The sequence below is a fragment of the Tribolium madens genome, unplaced genomic scaffold (assembly GCF_015345945.1).
Source record: "Tribolium madens isolate multiple individuals breed KSU strain unplaced genomic scaffold, Tmad_KSU_1.1 Scaffold_3;HRSCAF=73;Tcas5.2_LG2, whole genome shotgun sequence".
Classification (NCBI taxonomy): Eukaryota; Metazoa; Arthropoda; class Insecta; order Coleoptera; family Tenebrionidae; genus Tribolium; species Tribolium madens.
The window spans coordinates 14,751,617-14,772,716 of record NW_025401006.1 but is presented as its reverse complement, the minus strand read 5'-3'; the positions used below and the strand labels follow the sequence as shown (position 1 = coordinate 14,772,716).

General features: G+C 29.4%; 3 protein-coding genes across 3 annotated transcripts in view; 2 read left to right on the top strand and 1 right to left on the bottom strand.

Moving 5' to 3' along the window:
• Positions 1 to 4,799: 4,799 nt before the first annotated feature.
• On the top strand, positions 4,800 to 5,919 carry LOC123007742. The gene is made up of 2 exons (XM_044403166.1): positions 4,800 to 5,594; positions 5,638 to 5,919. Exons 1-2 carry the CDS (start codon positions 4,800 to 4,802, stop codon positions 5,917 to 5,919), a joined length of 1,077 nt encoding a protein of 358 aa, XP_044259101.1.
• Positions 5,920 to 9,434: 3,515 nt separating this feature from the next.
• LOC123007925 lies at positions 9,435 to 14,071 on the top strand. Its single transcript, XM_044403441.1, has 2 exons — positions 9,435 to 10,358; positions 13,790 to 14,071. The coding sequence occupies exons 1-2, from the start codon at positions 9,435 to 9,437 to the stop codon at positions 14,069 to 14,071; spliced, it is 1,206 nt and encodes a 401-aa protein (XP_044259376.1).
• Positions 14,072 to 17,177: 3,106 nt separating this feature from the next.
• The window catches only part of LOC123007741 (unconventional myosin-IXa-like), a 31,444-nt gene continuing 27,521 nt past the window's right edge, over positions 17,178 to 21,100 (bottom strand). The window contains exon 8 of the mRNA XM_044403165.1: positions 17,178 to 20,372. Within this exon, the coding sequence (XP_044259100.1) occupies positions 17,744 to 20,372 (2,629 nt within the window). The 3' untranslated portion in view covers positions 17,178 to 17,743. The remainder of the gene's footprint in view (positions 20,373 to 21,100) is intronic.

Sequence of the window (21,100 nt, the reverse complement as noted above, 5' to 3'; positions counted from 1 at the left end):
ATAAAAAAACTTACTTTACGTAAAATTTTCCAAAGAATCCAAATCTGAAATTGTTTTTTACCTGAAGCGTATAGTTTTTTAGAAAATCAGGGTTAAAATAGAAACAAATATATTTTTTTATTTTGTTTTCTTATTTCAAGATCTAATAAAATAGTAACATTTTTCGATTAAGATGAAGCTTTCTGGATGTAAAATTGCACGAGAAACGCAAAGGTACCAGTTAAAATGTCCTGCGACAAGTAGTTTTTGAGAAATTAGTGAATATTTTCTTATTTTTATTTTTTTTTTCGTTCTGACTTTTAAATAGTTTTTTGTCATTTCGGACATCTAGTAGGCGTTGAAGCGTCCTAAACTTGATAGCATTTTACGTAAAATTGTCCAAGGAATCCAAATCCGTTATTGTTTTTTACCTAAAGCTCATAGTTTTTGAGAAAAACATGATTAAAATAGAAAGAAATATTTTTTTCTTTTAGATTTGAGAAAAGAGTCAAATTTTTCGATTGAAATGAGGTTTTTTAGGCGTAAAATTGCACGAGAAACATGATGGTACAAGTTAAAATGTCCTAAGACAAGTAGTTTTTGAGAAAAATGAATATTTTCTTGATTCATAAATTTTTTATGCTGAATTTTAAATCGTTTTTTGTCATTTCGGACATCTAGCAGGCCTTGAAACGCCCTGAACTTTATTGAATTTTGCGTAAAATCGTCCAAGGAATCCAAATCCGTAATTGTTATTTACCTAAGGCTCATAGTTTTAAAAAAAAAAGATGGTTAAAATAGAAACAAATATTTTTTTAATGTTTTTTTTTCCTATTTAAGAGAATAGTTAAAATTTTTGATTGAAATGGGGCTTTTTAGACGTAAAATTTCACAAGAAACACAATGGTACAAGTTAAAATGTCTTACGACAAGTAGTTTTTGTGAAATTGATCAATATTTTCTTGATTTTAAATTTAAATAGTTTTCTGTAATTTCGGACATCTAGCGGGTCTTGAAGCGCCCTGAACTTGATGGCATTTTACGTAAAATTGTCTACGGAATCCAAATCTGTAATTGTTTTTGACCTGAGGCTCATAGTTTTTGAGAAAAACATGGTTAAAATTGAAAGAAAATTTTTTTTCTTATAATTTTTTTTTCATTGTTTCAATCCAATTTATTCAATAAATTGAGTCAAATCACGAACACTTGAATTATAAAAACCCACAAAATGCCGCCACAATTTTTCCTCGTCTTTGTCGAAACTAAAATCAAAGAACGAAAAATTTATTTGTGCCTATTTTTAATTGTGATTTTGCACGGCTTTCTGGTAATTGGGGGTTTCACCGAAAACCTCCTTTACGCCTCAATTCTTTTAACAAAATTTTGCAATTTTGACAAAACCAAACATTTGTCGTGGTTATTGGCCACTTTAAGGCCATTTTTTCCCGTTAAAATGTTTTATTTCAACATTTGTGTGGTTTTTGTGTCTTTTTTGTGTTACATTTCCTTGGCCAATTGCCACATTGGGGATAAAATCGTGATGGCTTTATTAACATTTGAATTAATTTCGATTCAAACAATTTTAATTTTGTTTTTACAAACGGTGAAAACCTTGGTTTTGTTTGTGAGACAGTCAAGGGTTGATTATTACAAATTTCCGGTTGGGGGCGTAAAAAGGGCGGAAAATGGGGACTTACTCATCACTGGATGGTTTTCACGGGTTTTAGCGTGTGAAAAAGACAAAAATACCGTCCAAGACGTGAAAAACATGGCCCGGATTTTGGGCACAGTTTACGAAGGGATTTTCAGGTTTCAGGAAATTTTTAATTGTATTTTAATTATACTATTTTTCGAAATTTTGATGGATTTTTATCGGATTTCGGATGTGGCCAAAGTGACACATTTCTCGCTCATGATGGTAGGTAAAAGCAATTTGGAACAGATACTAAGTTCAATTTTTAGATTTTCATCGCAATTACGTATCGCAAAATTGTAATTCAAATTGATTTATTTAAATTACAAGTTTACAAGTTTTATTTGCACATAATTTCTGATAATTACACCCAAGAAGAACAAGAATTACGACAAGAATTGAGTCTTGTTATGAAATTTATTCCAAGTTTTAGTTTTTTACGTTTGGGTCAAATTCCAGTGTTATCGTTTCTCACTTTCTTAATTATATTTCGTTTCATGTTTGAGTAATAATTGTTTGTAATGTGTAGCTATGACACTAATAAATTATTGGAAACTTCACTTGAAATTGTCCAAGGAATCCAAATCTGTTGTTGTTTTTTACATAAGGCATATAATTTTCGAGAAAAACTTGGTTAAAGTACAAACTTTTTTTTATTTCAGTTTTTTTTTTTCTTTTGGGTTTAAGAGAAAATGGTTAAATTATTCGATTGAAATAAAGCTTTCTAGACATAAAATTTCACAACAAATGCAATGATACAAGTTAAAATGTCCTACGACAAGTAGTTTTTGAGAAATTAATAAATATTTTCTTGATTCATAATTTTTTTATGCTAACTTTTAAATATTTTTTTGTCATTTCGGACAACTAGCAGGCGGTGAAGCGCCCTGAACTTGATTGCATTTTACGTAGAATTTTTCAAGGAATCCAAATCTGTAATTGTTTTTTACTTGAGAAAATCAGGGTTAAAATAGAAACAAATATTTTTTTCTTATGTTTTTTTTTTTGATTTCAGAGAAAAGTTATTTTTGGTTAAAATGCGACTTTCTAGACGTAAAATTTCACTAGAAATACAATGGCACAAGTTAAAATGTCCTACGATAAGTAGTTTGTGACAAACTGATCAATATTTTCGTAATTAATAATTTTTTTTCTGATGACTTTTAAATAGCTTTTTGTCATTTCCAACATCTAGCAGGCGTTGAAGCGCCCTGAACTTGATTATATTTTAAGTAAAATTGTCCAAGGAATCCAAATCTGCAATTGTTTTTTACCTGAAGCTTATAGTTTTTGAGAAAAACATGGTTAAAATAGAAAGAAATATTTTTTTCTTATGCTTTTTTTTCTTTTAGATCTAAGAGAAGAGTCAAAATTTCCGATTGAAATGAGGCTTTCTAGATAAAAAATTGCACGAGAAACACAAGTTAAAATGTCCTAAGACAAGTAGTTTTTGAGAAATTAATGAATATTTTCTTGATTTATATTTTTTTTCTAACTTTTAAATAATTTTTGTCGTTTCGGACATCTAGCAGGCGTTGAAGCGCCCTGAATTTGATTGTATTTTACGTAAAATGTTTCAAGGAATCCAAATTTGTAATTATTTTTTACCTGAAACTTATAGTTTTTTAGAAAAATATAGTTAAACGTGAAAAAAATATTTTTTTCTTATGCTTTTTTTTCTTTTAGATCTAAGAGAAGAGTTAAAATTTTAGATTGAAATGTGGCTTTTTGAACGTAAAATTGCACGAGAAACACAATGATACAAGTTAAAATGTTCTAAAACAAGTATTTTTTGACAAATTGTTCAATACTTTCCTGAGTTATTTTTTTTACTGATAGTTTTTGTCATTTTGGACATCTAGCAGGCGTTGAAGCGCCCTAACTATATTGTATTTTACGTAAAATTGTCCAAGGAATCCAAATCCGTAATTGTTTTTTACCTGAGGCTTATAGTTTTTCAGAAAAACATGGTTAAAATTGAAAGAAATATTTTTTTTCTTAAATTTTTTTTTCAGTTTATGAGAATAGTTAAAATTTTTCATTGAAATGAGGCTTTCTACACGTAAAATTGCATGAGAAACACAATGGTACAAGTTAAAATGTCCTACGACAAGTAGTTTTTAACAAATTGATCAATATTTTCTTAATTAATTTTTTTTTCTGACGACTTTTAAATAGTTTTTGGTCATTTCGAACATCTAGTAAGCGTTGAAGCGCCCTGAAATTGGTTGCATTTTACGTAAAATTGTCAAAAGAATCCAAATCTGTAATTGTTTTTTATCTGAGTCTTATAGTTTTTGAGAAAAACATGGTCAAAAAAGAATCAAATATTTTTTTTATTTTGTTTCCTTGTTTCAAGATCTTAGATAATAGTCACATTTTTCGATTGAAATAAAGCTTTCGAGATGTAAAATTGCACAAGAAACACAATGATACAAGTTAAAATGTCCTACGACAAGTAGTTTTTGAGAAATTGATAAAAATTTTGTAGATTTATAATTTTTTTTTGGGTTGACTTTTAAATAGTTTTTGTCATTTCGAACAACTAGCAGGCGTTGAAGTGCCCAAAACTTGGTTGTATTTTACATAAAATTGTCCAAGGAATTCAAATCTGTAATTGTTTTTTACCTGAGGTTTATAGTTTTTGGGAAAAACATGGTTAAACTAGAAACACATTTTTTTCTCATGCTTTTTTTTTCTTTTAAATCTAAGAGAAGAGTTAAAATTTTCGATTGAAATGTGGCTTTTTGAACGTAAAATTGCACGAGAAACACAATGGTACAATTTAAAATGTCCTAAGACAAGTATTTTTTGACAAATTGATCAATATTTTCTTGATATATAATTTTTTTTCGTGTTGACTTTTAAATACTTAGTTTTATGTCATTTCGGACATCTAGTAGGCATTGAAACGCCCTGAAATTGGTTGTATTGTATGTAAAATTGTCCAAGGAATCTAAATCTGTAATTGTTTTTCAAATACGACTTATATTTTCCGAGAAAAAAATAGTTAAAATTTGTCTTAAAAAAAACCAATTATAAAATGAAACTAATTTCTTAGTTTCATGTTTGAGTAATTGTGTTTGTAACGTGTAGCTATGACACTAATAAATTGGAAAACCTCATTATGGATTTAATCCACTTGAGACTCTCCACGCTATTTTCCTTGCTCCCTAGTCACCAAAATGGGCGAAAAATTCGCCATTTTGTTCAAGGATTGTTCACAATCTTGTGCTTGTTGCTCATTTGTGCTTATAATTTATACGCAAGAGAGAAAACTTACTACAAATATATTACAAATTTGAGGAAAATGGTCGATATTCTCATACAGGTTTTCACGACTTTGAGTAACGTTAATTCGGTGGTTGGGACGTTTTTGAGGGGCGAGATTTGGTGTGTTTTACTCGCGAAAAAAGAGACACACAATAAGAGAAATACGATTTTCTACATTTTGACGTTCCTCTACTTGTTTTATGGTTACTGTGATTGTAGTTTTTACCAAAAGATAAATCCCTTGATTGTTGTTTTTCTGATTCCGGAGTTTGTGAATAATTTTCTCATTTTGTTGTCCATTTTGAACATCAATTATTTCGCAAATGAGTTGAAAATTATGTTGGGGGTCTTCCGACAAGGATTACAAAACGAAAAATTGAAACTAGAAATTGTTGGGAAGAATGAAACAAATCCTTACATAGTTTCACGAATTTTTGGGTTACAGTCACAAAGTGATTATCATTTCAAGTATTTTACCCAAATTTGTGTAAAAATGGACGCGTTTAACAAAATCTACGGTTGGCAAATTTTGATTTTTGCCGCCACTTTGCTCACTTTCATGTACGACAGTTTGAATCAAATTTTTCGGGGAATTACCCGAAACACCGACATTGTTTTGATCAAATTATTCAAATGTGCCAATTTTCTGGTAAGAAATCGAAATTCTGGTGATTTCAATAAACATTTTGCAGATTTATGGCATCCTCCTGATTCGACCCTGTGTCAAATTCAACTGCGAAATGGATGAAATTGTCACAATTTCGCGAAAAATTTTGATCGACTTGCCACAAACGCAAAATATCGGCTTTTGTCACCACTTTAAAACCAAACTAATCTTCGTTCTGAGACAAATCGAGACCAAAAAACCCTACTTTACAGCCGGTGGCTTCTTTCAAGTCGATTACGTCATGATAATCCACATTTTGAACGGACTTACGTCATATTTGCTGGTCACCCAACAGGCCAGTGTCTGACTTGAGAAAAAATAAAGTATAATGTTTTACATTTATTTCAGTTTTTGCCATTTGAGTGGTAAAATGAGATTTTTTGATAGGTTGGCAATGACAAACATTAAAATTATTACAATTAAATTGTATCTTAGCAACTATAAAGTGGTATCCATGGTTATCCTTTTTTTGTGTTTTGTAATGAGGTAACCATGGTAATAGCTTCGTTTGTTTTTTTTTTCGGACATTTAGTAACTATAGAAACGGTTAAATTTCTCTTTTGACATTGAGACAAGCTTTCTGTAGCCATGGTAATAACGGCAGTGTTGCCAGATCTGGTGATTTGTATATTAGTTTAATGATTTGGTGAAAACTTTTGTAAAAATTCTAATTTCTGATGATCGTAGGTAGTTCAAGCAAAAAATTAATGTGTTATGAAATATTTTTTTTTAATCCAGTATTCGTCAAATTAACGTTTTTAATTTGATTTTTTAATTATTGATGTAGTTAATTCAGTCAAAAATGATGACACAATTTTTTTGTTTTTTTTTTGAGCATTTTGCACTTTTTTAGCCATGTAGAAACTCAGATGCTTAATTTTCTCAAAAACAAGTTGAAAAATCGAGAGATAGTTTTCTTTTTCTAAATGATATTTCACTCAACAAGGTAAAAAAATCGCTAAAATGGGTCAAAAAGTACATTATTTTGTCCCTTTCTGAGCGTTTTAGTATGTTTTTAGCCAGAAACAGTACTATTTTGCAAAATTTCATTAAAACAAACCAAAAATTTATAATACTAGGCCAAAACTAGTGTTATTTTTGAATTTTTAGAGTGTTTCAGCACGTTTTTAAAAAACATTTTTGCTAAAATTGACCGAAAAATTACCAAATTATATTGAAATTGATATCACTTTAGGGTGTCTCGCTCGATTTAGTTCGTTTTTGAACCAGAGACTCATTTATTTTGCAAGATATTGACAAAACATGCGTAAACACAACAAAAATAAATCTAAATTGATGTTATTTCGTTTGTTTCATTGAATTTAGCTTTTTTTGAGTGAAATTTTCTCAAAAAAATAGGACAAAATTTGGTCGAAAATGGTGTTAATTGCAAGATTTTGCTAAAACAAACCAAAAAAAAGATCAAATTAAGTCATTATTTTTGCTTTTATCAAGTGTTTTAGCATGTTTTTCAAGTAAAAACGTAAATATCGGGTGACTGTAAATGATTTGGTGGTGTCAAATTTAATTTTTAATTTGGCAACCTTGACTTTCAAATTCAAACGTCAAACTTTTATAGGCAATTGTCATTCATTTTTTCAGGGTTTTTCAACGCCTGTCATATGTCCGAAATGACAAAAAAACTAAGTATTTAATAAAAGTCAAGACGAAAAAAAATATAAATCTAGAAAATATTGATCAATTTGTCAAAAACTACTTGTTGTAGGACATTTTAACTTGTACGTCTCATTTCAATGGACAATTTTAAATTAAATGTCACCAGTTTAATCATTTGGCGAATAATTTTGTAAAAATTCTAATTTTTGATGATTTTTTAGGCAGAAAATTAATGTGTTTTGAAATATTTTTTTATTCGTCCAAATGTTATTAAAATTAACTTTTTTAAATTGATTTTTTAATTATTTATGTTGTAAATTCAGTCAAAAAYGATGACACTATCTTTTTGTATTTTTTTGAGCATTTTGCACGWTTCTTTAGCCATAYAGAGACTCAAATGCTAAATTTTCAAAAAAACAAGTTGAAAAATTGAGAGACAGTTTTGTTTTTCTAAATGATATTTCACTCAACAAGGTAAAAAACGCTAAAATGGGTCAAAAAGTACATTATTTTGTCCATTTTTGAGCGTTTTAGCCAGAAACAGAACTATTTTGCAAAATTTCGTTAAAGACAAACCGAAAATTAATCAAATTAGGCCAAAACTAGTGTTATTTTTGCATTTTTAGAGTGTTTCAGCACATTTTTAAAGTACATTCAAATTTTTCCTAAAATTGACTGAAAAATTTTATAGTTTTCGGGCTTATTTTTCTCAAGATTTTGCTCAAAAACCAGTTAAATCAAGGAAAACTCATAAAAAAACATTAATATCATTTTTTTTTAGACTAGAATTTGCAAAATATAAATGAGACTCTGGTTCAAAAACAAAAAGTCGAGCAAAAAAGCTAAAAAATGTCGATTTAATTTTGATTATTTAGCCTTTTTAAACAAGATTAAAAAAGAAAAATGTTTTTTCTTAAACACCTGCTTAAACACTGAAAAAAAAGCAAAAAACTTTTTTTGATCTATTTTGTTAAATTTTGGCTTGTTTTTCAAATTTTACAAGATAATTGTTTCTAGCAGAAAAAAGTTGAAAAATCGAGAGATAGTTTTGTTTTTCTAAATGATATTTCAAAGTAAAGAAATCGCTAAAATGGGTCAAAAAGTACATTATTTTGACCATTTCTGAGCCAAACACATAACTATTTTGCAAAATTTCGTTAATAACAAACCGAAAATTTATCAAATTAGGCCAAAACTAGTGTTATTTTTGCATTTTTAAAGTGTTTCAGCACATTTTTAAAGTACATTCAAATTTTTCCTAAAATTGACTGAAAAAATACCAAAATTAGTTTGAAACTGATATCATTTTAGGGTGTCTCGCTCGATTTAGTTTGTTTTTGAATCAGAGACTCATTTATTTTGCAAAATATTGTCAAAATATGCTTAAACACAACAAAAATAAATCTAAATTGATGTTATTTCGTTTGTTTCATTCGATTTAGGTCTTTTTGAGTGAAATTTTGTCAAAAAAAATTAGGACAAAAATTACAAAATATGGTCGAAAATGGTGTTAATTGCAAAACAAACCAAAAAAACATTAAATTAAGTCATTATTTTTACTTTTATCAAGTGTTTTAGCATGTTTTTCAAGTAAAAACGTAAATATCGGGTGACTGTAAATGATTTGGTGTCAAATTTAAAATTTAATTTGGCAACCTTGACTTTCAAATTCAAACGTCAAATTTTTATAGACAATTGTCATTCATTTGCGACGGGCGACTGCTGATTTAGCCGTCACCTGACACATTCTGATATAACAAATTTAGAAGGATTACCACTAATTCAGTGTTGCCAATAGATTTGTGTTATCCGGTATTTCTCAAAATAATTAGACTAAATCTTCTGCATTTTCGAGCGGTTGAGCACGTTTTTGAGCAGATTTACGAAATTTATGTAAAAAACGTCATCTTTTTTTAATAATAATAATAATAATAATATTAAAAAAATTTAAATCATATATAATCTAGTGAAAATAGGAGTAAATCTGGTAACTTTTCAGCTCAGATCAATCATAATTTTTTTGACCGGGAATTTTGAATTCAACAAATTTGAATAGTTTTTCTCCTTATTTAATTAATCATGTTGCCACGTGCAACACGTGATGGATGCGTTATTACTTCTTTTAATTGAAACAATATCGTTGAAATGTTTCATTAAACACGCAATTTTGTTCGAAATTAAAACACTTCAGTGTAATTCGAGAAGATGAAAGAAGTGGTGGGTTGGGGTACCATGAAACCGCTTTACTACTTGTGCAATTTTCTCGCCGTAACACCGCCCCATAATCTGGGTAACAACATAACTCCGGTTTCTCTCCGTTTCAAAATCTACACAATAATTCACATTTTCCTCATCATTGCCCTTTATGCACATTCTTCCTACGGTCGCGAGAACTTCATCTATGGTTCCATGAACATGACAGTGGCCATCACTGATAAAATCGCCAATTTTATGTTGACTTTTTTCAACGTTTCCTTGAGGGTGATTTTAGTTTTCTCGAAGGGAAAAGTGATCAAAATATTTTTCAATCAAGGATACGAATTGTCCAAACAGGACATTTTCAATTGTTGCACGAAATGGTCCTTTAGGATGAATTTCGCGATTTTTAATTTTTACATGGTGGTGTTGCTCCTCTTTGACGCCTATTTATGGATCAGTTCGGTCGGGGTGCGAATGTTCCAATACTACATTGGCCGTAGTTTTTTCTATTACGTGTGCAACACGACGATTTTCCTCATTTTTCATTCGGTTTTGCCGATTAAACGGTTTTTCGCCGCGTTGGGGGTGGCTTTTGACAACATTATGAAAAATCTCATTTGTGAAATTGACGCAAAACGGGAGATTTTCCTCGCGGAATTCAAAATCGCCAAAACTGCAAGTATTAAAAGCAATTGTTATGATTTGAAACGCGTTAGGAAGAATTATAACAGTATTTGCGAACTAGTTGATGCTTTTAACAACATTTTTGGTCTTGCTATGTTGGAGATTATCATCGTGGTGATCACTTATGTGTTGAATTTGACCGATTTGTTCGTTGTTTATGGGATGAGTAAGAGTCGGAGTATCGAAGGTGTGTCTTTTGGGACCAATTTGGTCATTTTGTGTGCCTTGTGGATCACCACGTTGCTTGTAAGTTTCACAAATTTATATACAGGGTGTGTCAGAACTCGCGCCCCAGAGAAAAATTTCGAGTAAGATAAGATACCAGGAATATGGAAAAAATTAAAAAAAATTCAATCTGTCAAAACATTTTGACATTTAACATTTTTTATGTCTATTTAATGATCTTGTAAAATCTGTTTTTTCTTTAAATAGAAATTAGCAAGTCAAAATTTTGGTAGCAGCTTGTATACAAAAAATTATTTTTGTGTTTTATGGGTTGTATAATAATTTTTTTGTTTATTGTAATTTTAGACCAAAAACACCAGAAATTATAACATTTTAAAAGCAAATATAATTTTATTTATTAAAATAAATATTTACATTTGGGTTATAGTTATTTTTAATCTTTACAAGAAAATTACAATAACTCAAATAAAAAACCCAAGAATTACTTTTATTCTCTATTATTTTTTTTGAAAATTTCCCACAGTTGTTTTGGATGGAGCTTTTAAAAACTAGGAAATAATTTTAAATTTGCTCAAGTAAAAACACAGCCCTTGGTTCTAAGTCCTTTGCATCTGACTCAATTTTCACTACACAATGTTGACCTTTACTGTAATTGTCAATTTTTTCCTGCATTTTCTTTTTTTCAAGTTTATTTTCGTATAGCTTATTCAACTTTTGAAATCTTATATTTGCTTCCGGTAACTTTTTTTCTAAATTTTGAATTTTATCTAGTAAGATAAATTTTTATTGCATCTGGAACATTTTTGAAATCAAAATAATGAGTATCATCTACTTTTAAATCGCTTTGTTGATCAAAATCAAATCGAAATGGACTTGAAATTAAATAATTTTTGTCAAATGAGGTTAGAGACACGGTGCTTTTCGATGTTTCGTCTCTAAATTTTCTTAGACGATTTTTTTGTGTTGACGTTTAATGACATTGTTTTCATCAAAAAAACAGAACTGCCAACTTCCTTTTTTTTAAATTTGGCATTTCCATTAAAAAAAACAGACCTTATATATTTTTATTTATTTAGTAAAGGTACAAAAAATTTACCAATAAGTCACAAATACCATTAAGCAGAGTTACAATTTAGGATACAGTTTTTTTTCCTTTTCTAATAGCTTGTAGCAAAAAAACTTGGAAAATTATTTTTTCAACAGAAATAAATCGAGTCAAAGTGCAAAATTTAAACTAAAAATAAAATTTTATCTATGAAAAAATATAACATTTTATAAAATTTTATTTTTTAAATCGACCAGTCTAAGTTCAATTAAATTATTTTCAAAATGGCTGAACTTCCGGAACTACGAGAAATTGGCGCCAACTTTGAAATTTTAAATAGTAACCACTTATTATTATTGCATTTTTGAATTCTCCTCTCCAAACTGAGTAAAATGTACCTAGTTGTTATGTCATTTTTTTGGTCAAAATTTTCGTTTACAATAAGTGAATAATTTTTCTTGCATTCGATAACCAAAGGTTCTAAGAGTTTTCTCAAATTTTCAAAATTGTCAACTGTCAAATTGCAAAGCTAATATGATTTTTTGAAAATGATATTTAACAAACAGTTTAGACCAAATTTTGTGGTTCCTCAACTTAATTTTGGCATAATTTTGCCCCAAAAAAAGTTAAATTGAGTGAAATATATCTATACAAAATAAAACCAAAATCAATTGTTTTTGTGATTTTTGGGCGTGTTTGGACAAGATTTTGGAAAATAAAAACGAAGCAAGTCGAGAAAAGAACTGAAAAAACAAATAGATTTCGATTTCATTTCGTAACTTTTTAGCCTGTTTAAATTTTTTTTTATATCAAAAACGTGCTTAAACACTCGAAAAAGCCACAAATAACACTATTTTTGGCCCATTTTGTTAAATTTGTGGCTTGTTCTTAGCAAAATTGTGTGAAATAATTGCGTTTCTAGCTAAAAAATATGCTAAAAGGTTCGAGAAATGTAAAAATTATATAATTCTCAATTTAATTTGTTGATTTTTTGGCTTGTTTTAGCTTAGTGCTTAAACGCTTGAAAAATGCAAAAATAATAATTTTGTAATTTTTCGACTTGTTTGTAACAAAATTTTACAAAATAATTGCGTTTCTAACCAGAAACGCTCGAGAAATGCAGTAATAATATAATTTTTGACTTAGGTAATTTGTTGTTTATTTTTATTTGTTTAAACGAAATCTAGCAAAAAAAGTTAAATTGAGTGAAATATATCTATACAAAATAAAACCAAAATCAATTGTTTTTGTGATTTTTGGTCGTGTTTGGACAAGATTTTGGAAAATAAAAAAGGAGCAAGTCGAGCAAAGAACTGAAAAAACAATATAAATTTCGATTACATTTCGTAACATTTTAGCCTGTTTAAAAATTTGTTGTTTTTTATCTCAAAAATGTCCTTAACACTATTTTTTTGGCCCATTTTGTTAAATTTGTGGCTTGTTCTTAGCAAAATTTTGCGAAATAATTGCGTTTCTAACTGAAAAATATGTTAAAAGGTTCGAGAAATGTAATTCCCAATTTAATTTGTTAATTTTTTATGGTTTGTTTTAGCAAAATCTCGGAAAAAAATGAGATGTTTTTAGTACAAAAACATAGTTAAAAGCATTTGGACCATATTTTATGGTTTCTCGACTTCAAAATTTAGTTAATCGAGTGAAATAACATCAAAATCAGTTCTTTTTGTGAATTTTAAACGTCTTTGAACAAAATTTTGCAAAATAAATGAGCCTCTGGTTCAAAAATTAAGTTGAGCAAAACATTTTTACATCTGACATTTTTTTATGTCTATTTAAAGATCTTGTAAAGTCTGTTTTTTCTTTATATGGAAAATACCAAGTCAAAATTTTGGTGAAAAAATTGGTATAGAAAAATTTATTTTTGTATTGTAGGGTTGTATAATATTTTTTTTGTTGATTGTAATTTTTTCTAAGAACTAGACCAAAAACATCAAAAAATATAACATTTTATAAGCAAATACAATTTTATTCATTAAAAAAAATTACAATAACTCTTTAATGTTTCTTCAGTACTTCGAATAAAAAACACAAGAATTAATTTTATTCTCTATTATTTTTTGCTTTGAGAAAACCCCTTGAGAATTTCCCATATACAGGGTGACCCAAGGGTGCGTGGAAGCTCTATAACTTTTTTCTTATGCAAGCTATCGACTTGATTTTTTTTTTAAATGGTAGGTTCTATAATAGAGTATTGTTCAAAAATATTTTTATTTAATACAGGATGTCCCAAAATAAGATACACTACTAAGTTCTGTTTTTTCTAATGAAAACCTCTAATTTTTGCTACATTTTTGAATTCCCCACTAATTGTCGATATAATAAGAATTATCTGGAACTTCGAAATTTTTATAGATGAATTTTTTTACATCCTGGTATCTTATCTGGGGCGTCAATTCTGTATACTAACTTGAAACAATTTTTTACACAGTTGTTTACTATTTTGCTGGCTTATGGTTGCGCTGGGGCCACTTCAGAGGCTGAAAAAATCGCCAAAATCTGCTTCTTTTGGCTCAATGAAATCCCAACAATTCCGGTTTCCATCAAGGACCAAACCATCAAAGAGGAATTGACGCTTCTAGCCCAACAATCTACACAACGGACCCCCAAATTTTCAGCTGCTGGATTTTTTCCAGTCGATTTCACGCTACTTGGCTTCATTTTCGGGAGCGTGACATCCTACATTATCATCTCAATACAATTTATCGAATAAATAATAAGTCTGTGACTAATTATTGACTAATAAAAAGTTACCAAAGTAAAAATCACCGAATTTGAAACCTTCTGCAGTGTTGCCAGCTCATTTTTTTTTCAAAAACTTGCTTAAACGCTTGAAAAATTCAAAAATACGTAACGATATTTCATTTAGTCTAATTCTATAATTTTTTGGCTGGTTTTTAATTAAATTTTGCGAAATACCGGGTGATAAAATTCTATTGGCAACACTGAATCTTGACGTTTGAATTTGAAAGTCAAGATGGCCGAATTAAATTCTAAATTTGACACCAAATCATTTACAGTCACCCGATATTTACGTTTTTACTTGAAAACATGCTAAAACGCTTAAAAAAAAACAAAAATAATGATTTAAATTGATATTTTTTTGGTTTGTTTTAGTAAAATCTTGCAATTGACACCATTTTCGACCATATTTTGTAATTTTTGTCCTATTTTTTTGACAAAATTTCACTCAAAAAGACCTAAATCGAATGAAACAAACGAAATAACATCAATTTAGATTTATTTTTGTTGTGTTTAAGCATATTTTGACAATATTTTGCAAAATAAATGAGTCTCTGGTTCAAAAACAAACTAAATCGAGCGAGACACCCTAAAATGATATCAGTTTGAAACTAATTTTAGTAATTTTTCAGTCAATTTTAGGAAAAATTTGAATGTACCTTTTAAAAATGTGCTGAAACACTTTAGAAATGCAAAAATAACACTAGTTTTGGCCTAATTTGATAAATTTTCGGTTTGTTTTTAACGAAATTTTGCAAAATAGTTATGTTTTTGGCTCAGAAATGGTCAAAATAATGTACTTTTTGACCCATTTTAGCGATTTCTTTACTTTGAAATATCATTTAGAAAAACAAAACTATCTCTCGATTTTTCAACTTTTTTCTGCTAGAAACACAATTATCTTGTAAAATTTGAAAAACAAGCCAAAATTTAACAAAATAGATCAAAAAAAGTTTTTTGCTTTTTTTTCAGTGTTTAAGCAAAAACATTTTTCTTTTTTAATTTTGTTTAAAAAGGCTAAATAATCAAAATTAAATCGATATTTTTTAGCTTTTTTGCTCGACTTTTTGTTTTTGAACCAGAGTCTCATTTATATTTTGCAAATTCTAGTCCAAAAAAAAAATGATATTAATGTTTTTTTATGAGTTTTCCTTGATATAACTGGTTTTTGAGCAAAATCTTGACAAAAATAAGCCCGAAAACTATAAAATTTTTCAGTCAATTTTAGGAAAAATTTGAATGTACTTTAAAAATGTGCTGAAACACTCTAAAAATGCAAAAATAACACTAGTTTTGGCCTAATTTGTTAATTTTCGGTTTGTCTTTAACGAAATTTTGCAAAATAGTTTTGTTTCTGGCTAAAAACATACTAAAACGCTCAAAAATGGACAAAATAATGTACTTTTTGACCCATTTTAGCGTTTTTTACCTTGTTGAGTGAAATATCATTTAGAAAAACAAAACTGTCTCTCAATTTTTCAACTTGTTTTTTTGAAAATTTAGCATTTGAGTCTCTRTATGGCTAAAGAAWCGTGCAAAATGCTCAAAAAAATACAAAAAGATAGTGTCATCRTTTTTGACTGAATTTACAACATAAATAATTAAAAAATCAATTTAAAAAAGTTAATTTTAATAACATTTGGGCGAATAAAAAAATATTTCAAAACACATTAATTTTCTGCCTAAAAAATCATCAAAAATTAGAATTTTTACAAAATTATTCGCCAAATGATTAAACTGGTGACATTTAATTTAAAATTGTCCATTGAAATGAGACGTACAAGTTAAAATGTCCTACAACAAGTAGTTTTTGACAAATTGATCAATATTTTCTAGATTTATATTTTTTTTCGTCTTGACTTTTATTAAATACTTAGTTTTTTTGTCATTTCGGACATATGACAGGCGTTGAAAAACCCTGAAAAAATGAATGACAATTGCCTATAAAAGTTTGACGTTTGAATTTGAAAGTCAAGGTTGCCAAATTAAAAATTAAATTTGACACCACCAAATCATTTACAGTCACCCGATATTTACGTTTTTACTTGAAAAACATGCTAAAACACTTGATAAAAGCAAAAATAATGATTTAATTTGATATTTTTTTGGTTTGTTTTAGCAAAATCTTGCAATTAACACTATTTTCGACCATATTTTGTGGGTTTTTGTCCTATTTTTTGACAAAATTTCACTCAAAAAGAGCTAAATCGAATGAAACAAACGAAATAACATCAATTTAGATTTATTTTTGTTGTGTTTAAGCATATTTTGACAATATTTTGCAAAATAAATGAGTCTCTGGTTCAAAAACGACCTAAATCGAGTAAGACACGCAAATGATATCAATTCAATCTAATTTGGTAATTTTTCAGTCAGTTTTAGCAAAAATTTGGTGAAATACTTTTAAAATGCAAAAATAACACTAGTTTTGGCCTAATTTGATAAATTTTTAGTTTGTTTTCAACGAAATTTTGCAAAATAGTTCTGTTTCTGGCTAAAAACATACTAAAACGCTTAATGTACTTTTTGACACATTTTAGCGTTTTTTACCTTGTTGAGTGAAATATTTAGAAAAATAAAACTATCTCTCGATTTTTCAATTTGTTTTTGAGAAAATTTAGCATTTGAGTTTCTAAAAAAACGTGCAAAATGCTAAAAAAAGTGGTGTCATTTTTGACTGAATTTACTACATCAATAATTTAAAAATCAAATTAAAAACGTTAATTTCACGAATACTCGATTTAAAAAAATATTTCAAAACACATTAATTTTCTGCCTAAAAAATCATCAAAAATTAGAATTTTTACGAAAGTTTTCACAAAATCATTCAACTAGTATAACAACCAGCAAATCTCTTTATTTTTCACCTAGTTTTTGAGAAAATTTAGCATTTGCTAGATAAAAAAACGTGCAAAATCCTCAAAAAAATCCAAAAAAATAGTATCATTTTTGACTGAAGTTACATCAATAATTAAAAAAGTTAATTTTATTAACATTTGGGCGAGTACTTAATTTAAAAAAATAATTTGACCAAATACATTGCTGGTGGTGGTGTGGGGGGTAATAAAGGCCTCGAATACTTGTAATTTTTATTTACAAAATATTAGCATATTAAATTTAGAGTATTTTATTTATATTGATATACAATTGTGTCATTATTGTTAACATTTGGTATATTTATTAATTTAGATATAAACGTTTACTTAACCAACATTTAATAAGAGAGAAATCTATAAATTCAGTCATGTTCTGAAATGCCCTATCGTATTGGCAAAAATCATCCCGATTTGGCTCACACAGATAGGAATGCGCAGTCATTTGAGCATAAAATTTCCATGGAATGGTTAAAAAAACAAATCAACGCAAATTGTTAGTAAACTAAAAACGAACTAACTTAAAAGCACAATAGCAAAAGAGTGATGACCCTGGTACTCAACTACCAACAAACACATTTAACAATAATATAAAAATGCATCTCAATAAATATCCACGAATAAATATCTTCTATTTCTTAAACAATCTCAACGAATCGAATTGCACCAATAAGAAAAATATTGCTTTGGCTTATTTTACAACAGCTGATTGATTAAGAAATACGAGTATTGTAATTTAAGTACTAAAAAACAATTCTCTATGTACATTTTTACACCATAATGGGATCCTCACAATCCGCCGACAACTGTCTTTTCAATTTCACCGGAAACGCCCCATCTCTCACAACCGGAAGTCTCACTTTATCATCCCCAAGACACGAAATATCATCCAAACTCCCATCTCCATCCGTCGACAACATATCATCATCTGACATCGCATGTGTCAAAGTGGGCAAAGTCGACGTCAAATGTTCCTTCTCCTTCTGGATCTCTTGGATATGATCCACAAGGAGATGCTCCTCGTCATTGGTTGTCTGTTGTTGAGGCTGATTACTCGGCAACAACTCCTCAGGACTAAAAACTTTAGAACTCCTCAATGAGGACAATCTATTGGTTGCTGCTTGACATGCAGTATCAAGTGTATCAATATCATCTAAAGTGGCCCTCACTTTACGCAACTGCTCCTTGATTATAGTCTCAATACATTGAGTTTGACTACTAATATCCTGCAAACTGTCCTGAGCTGGCACCACTTTATTGGTTCGCAAGACACAAGGTGCAAAAACAATTGCAAGTGATGCAGCACTCATTCGATTCACTTCTTCATGTAGTGCAACACGTGCTAGATGAAACACTAAACGTTCCATTAAATCGTAGTTAGCCGGTGGTAACTTTTTCAAAATGTCATATAGTGTTGCAACACGATCTTGGGGATCTTCTAAGTTGGCAGCAGTGATAAAATTCTCATAACATTCAAATGTTAATAATGGTTCAGGCATTTCACGCAAGAAACATTTCAAAACTGAGGCTAAAACATGCACTTGATACTTTTCAAAATCAACTTCATCAGGATTTTCATCCATTTTTGATTTCAATTCTTTGATTTTTGAACTAACACCGGATTTTCGGTAAATCCCCTCGGTATACGACCCACGCATTTCTATAGTACGCAATAAACGTTCTATAACAAGTGGGACTTTACTATTTTCAGTGATTAATGACACTAAAGGTACGCCAAAAACACGACTTTCACTACCCTCTTCCTTATTACAATTCGTCGCATTCAAATAACACTTCTTATGACATGTCAATTTACACGATTGACACACTAAACCACGCTCAATTGGCCACATAAAAAACGAATTACATATTTCACAAGCCGTAGGAATATTAATGATTGTCAGGAGAAAAGTATGACCTTTATGTTTATAAGTTTCCAATTTGCGTTTTTTCTCTTTTTTTCGTTTTGTTTTACTCGGTTTTTCCTCAGCTCGTGTTGACATAAATTCGTTCATGAAGCCGCGAAATGCATTCACACCCATCGTTACCGGAAAATCAACATCATTCTCTTTTTGTTCCCTTTGACACACCGTTTGCATCGCTTGCATAAAATTCATTATCAAGTCTTTATATCGTATACAACCGGCATCGAATCCATGTTTTGTGGCCGCACTGTATATCTGTACTAGATTATCCTTAAATTCGCGTAATGCTTGTTTGAAGAGTCGATCAACATCGCTCGGTTTTTCCCCGACTTCATTCTCAATTTTCATGATTTTATCAGTGATGAATTGTTGCATTAATGTCAATTCTTCGGTTCCAGTGATGATTTGATCGGTACGATCGGTGAATTCCGAGGTTCCGGTTAGGTTAAACTTACCAAAATCGTATGGTGTTCGTGAGTGTTTCCTTTGTTTGCGTCTACTTGTATATGATTGGTCACAGGGCATTTTACACACACTACGATTTTGGATACATTTCGTGTGAAAAATCTTCTTACAATTTGAACATTTGTACACATGAGTGAGAAAAATGTCGACTTTCTCATTACAAAAAGCACACAAATCGTCTTTTTGTAATCGATGAATTTTACGAAAAGTATGACCGGCAATTTGAAAATTATTATAAATTTTTTTCTCATATTTGAGGTTATCATCATGTGGGGGTGGGATTTTTTGTGGACTAGTATCACTAACACTTGCTTTAGTTGCAGGATCACTATTTCGCCTTCTTAGATCCAAACCGATGTTATGTCTTTGACGTTTCGGTGTTAGTGATGGTTTATTAATTAAATCTTCTTTGTGTAATGTTTTTGTTTCTTCAATTGTTCCTAAAATCACACTCTTATCTAAACTTCCACTATCTGTCATTTCTTCTCCTAAACTCTTCACGTGACCTCTTTTCGTTTTATTACGCACACTACGACTTGGCACTTCTGGTTTACCCAAAATCTGTTCTAATTTATTCGGTGTGTGATCATTACCATAATAAACTTCTGTTTTTTCATCATTTGTACGAATTTCACGATTTGTTCGGCGTACAGGTGGGAGACTTTTTAAGCCTTCTAGATTACGTTTGGCATTAACAGGTGGTGCTCGTGTTAGTTGGGGTTTTGTTGAGATTTCTTCGTTTTTGAAAACCTCCTCCGATGAAAAACTACCGACAGTTGGCGGCGCTGAATGTGTACAAAATGTCTCCGAATCGGTGCTTTGTGTTGACCATTGTTTACTTTTTGGATGTGATGATAAAAACGATTCGGTATTTAATGAATCATCACTATTTTTACGATGAGATTGTGGATCGTAATCAAGTTCGGAATAATCGATCGTTTTGTGTGTTTTACTGATTTTTCGTTTTGAATCATCGAGGAGTACACCCTCCTTTTTCGTATCCTCCAATCTAGAAAAAAAAAAAAATTCAAAATTCGCGGTTATTTTAGAGTTGCTATGGTTACAACATGCACAGTGTTGCCAGGTGTGGTAAAATTTCACCAGATCTGGTTACTTTTGTTAAAATTCTATCTGGTGATTTTGTAGAAATTGAAAAAACTTGATTATTTCGTCAAATTTTTTTCAAAAAAGTCGAAAAACCACCAAATTGATTAGAAATAGTTTTTTGTTTTTTTTTTTACAAGATTTTACTAGACAGGATCGAAAATGACAATTTATTTTTGTTTTTTTCGAATACTTTTTCAGTTTGAAACATTATTATTTCACAAAATTTCGTTAAAAACGATCCAAAAATTCAACAAATTCGACCATAAACTGCGTTATTTTTGCCCTTTTCAAGTGTTTAAACCCGTTTGAAACAAGCAAAAAATTACAAAAATCTTGGTCAAAAACGCTTAAAAATCACAAAAACAATTGATACTAATGTTATCTTGTGTTTACTACAATCTCAGGTTTTTTTGCGAGATTAGACTAAAACGACGTGAAAAATAAACAAATTTAAGTAAAAAATTACATTAATTTTGCATTTCTTGCGAGTTTTAGCACGTTTTTCAGCTAGAAACGCAATTATTTCGCAAAATTCTATTAAGAACTAGCCAAAAAAAACACAAAATTAGGCTGAAAATAATATAATTTTTTCGTTTTTCAAAAGTTCAAGTAGATTTTTAAGCTTTTTCG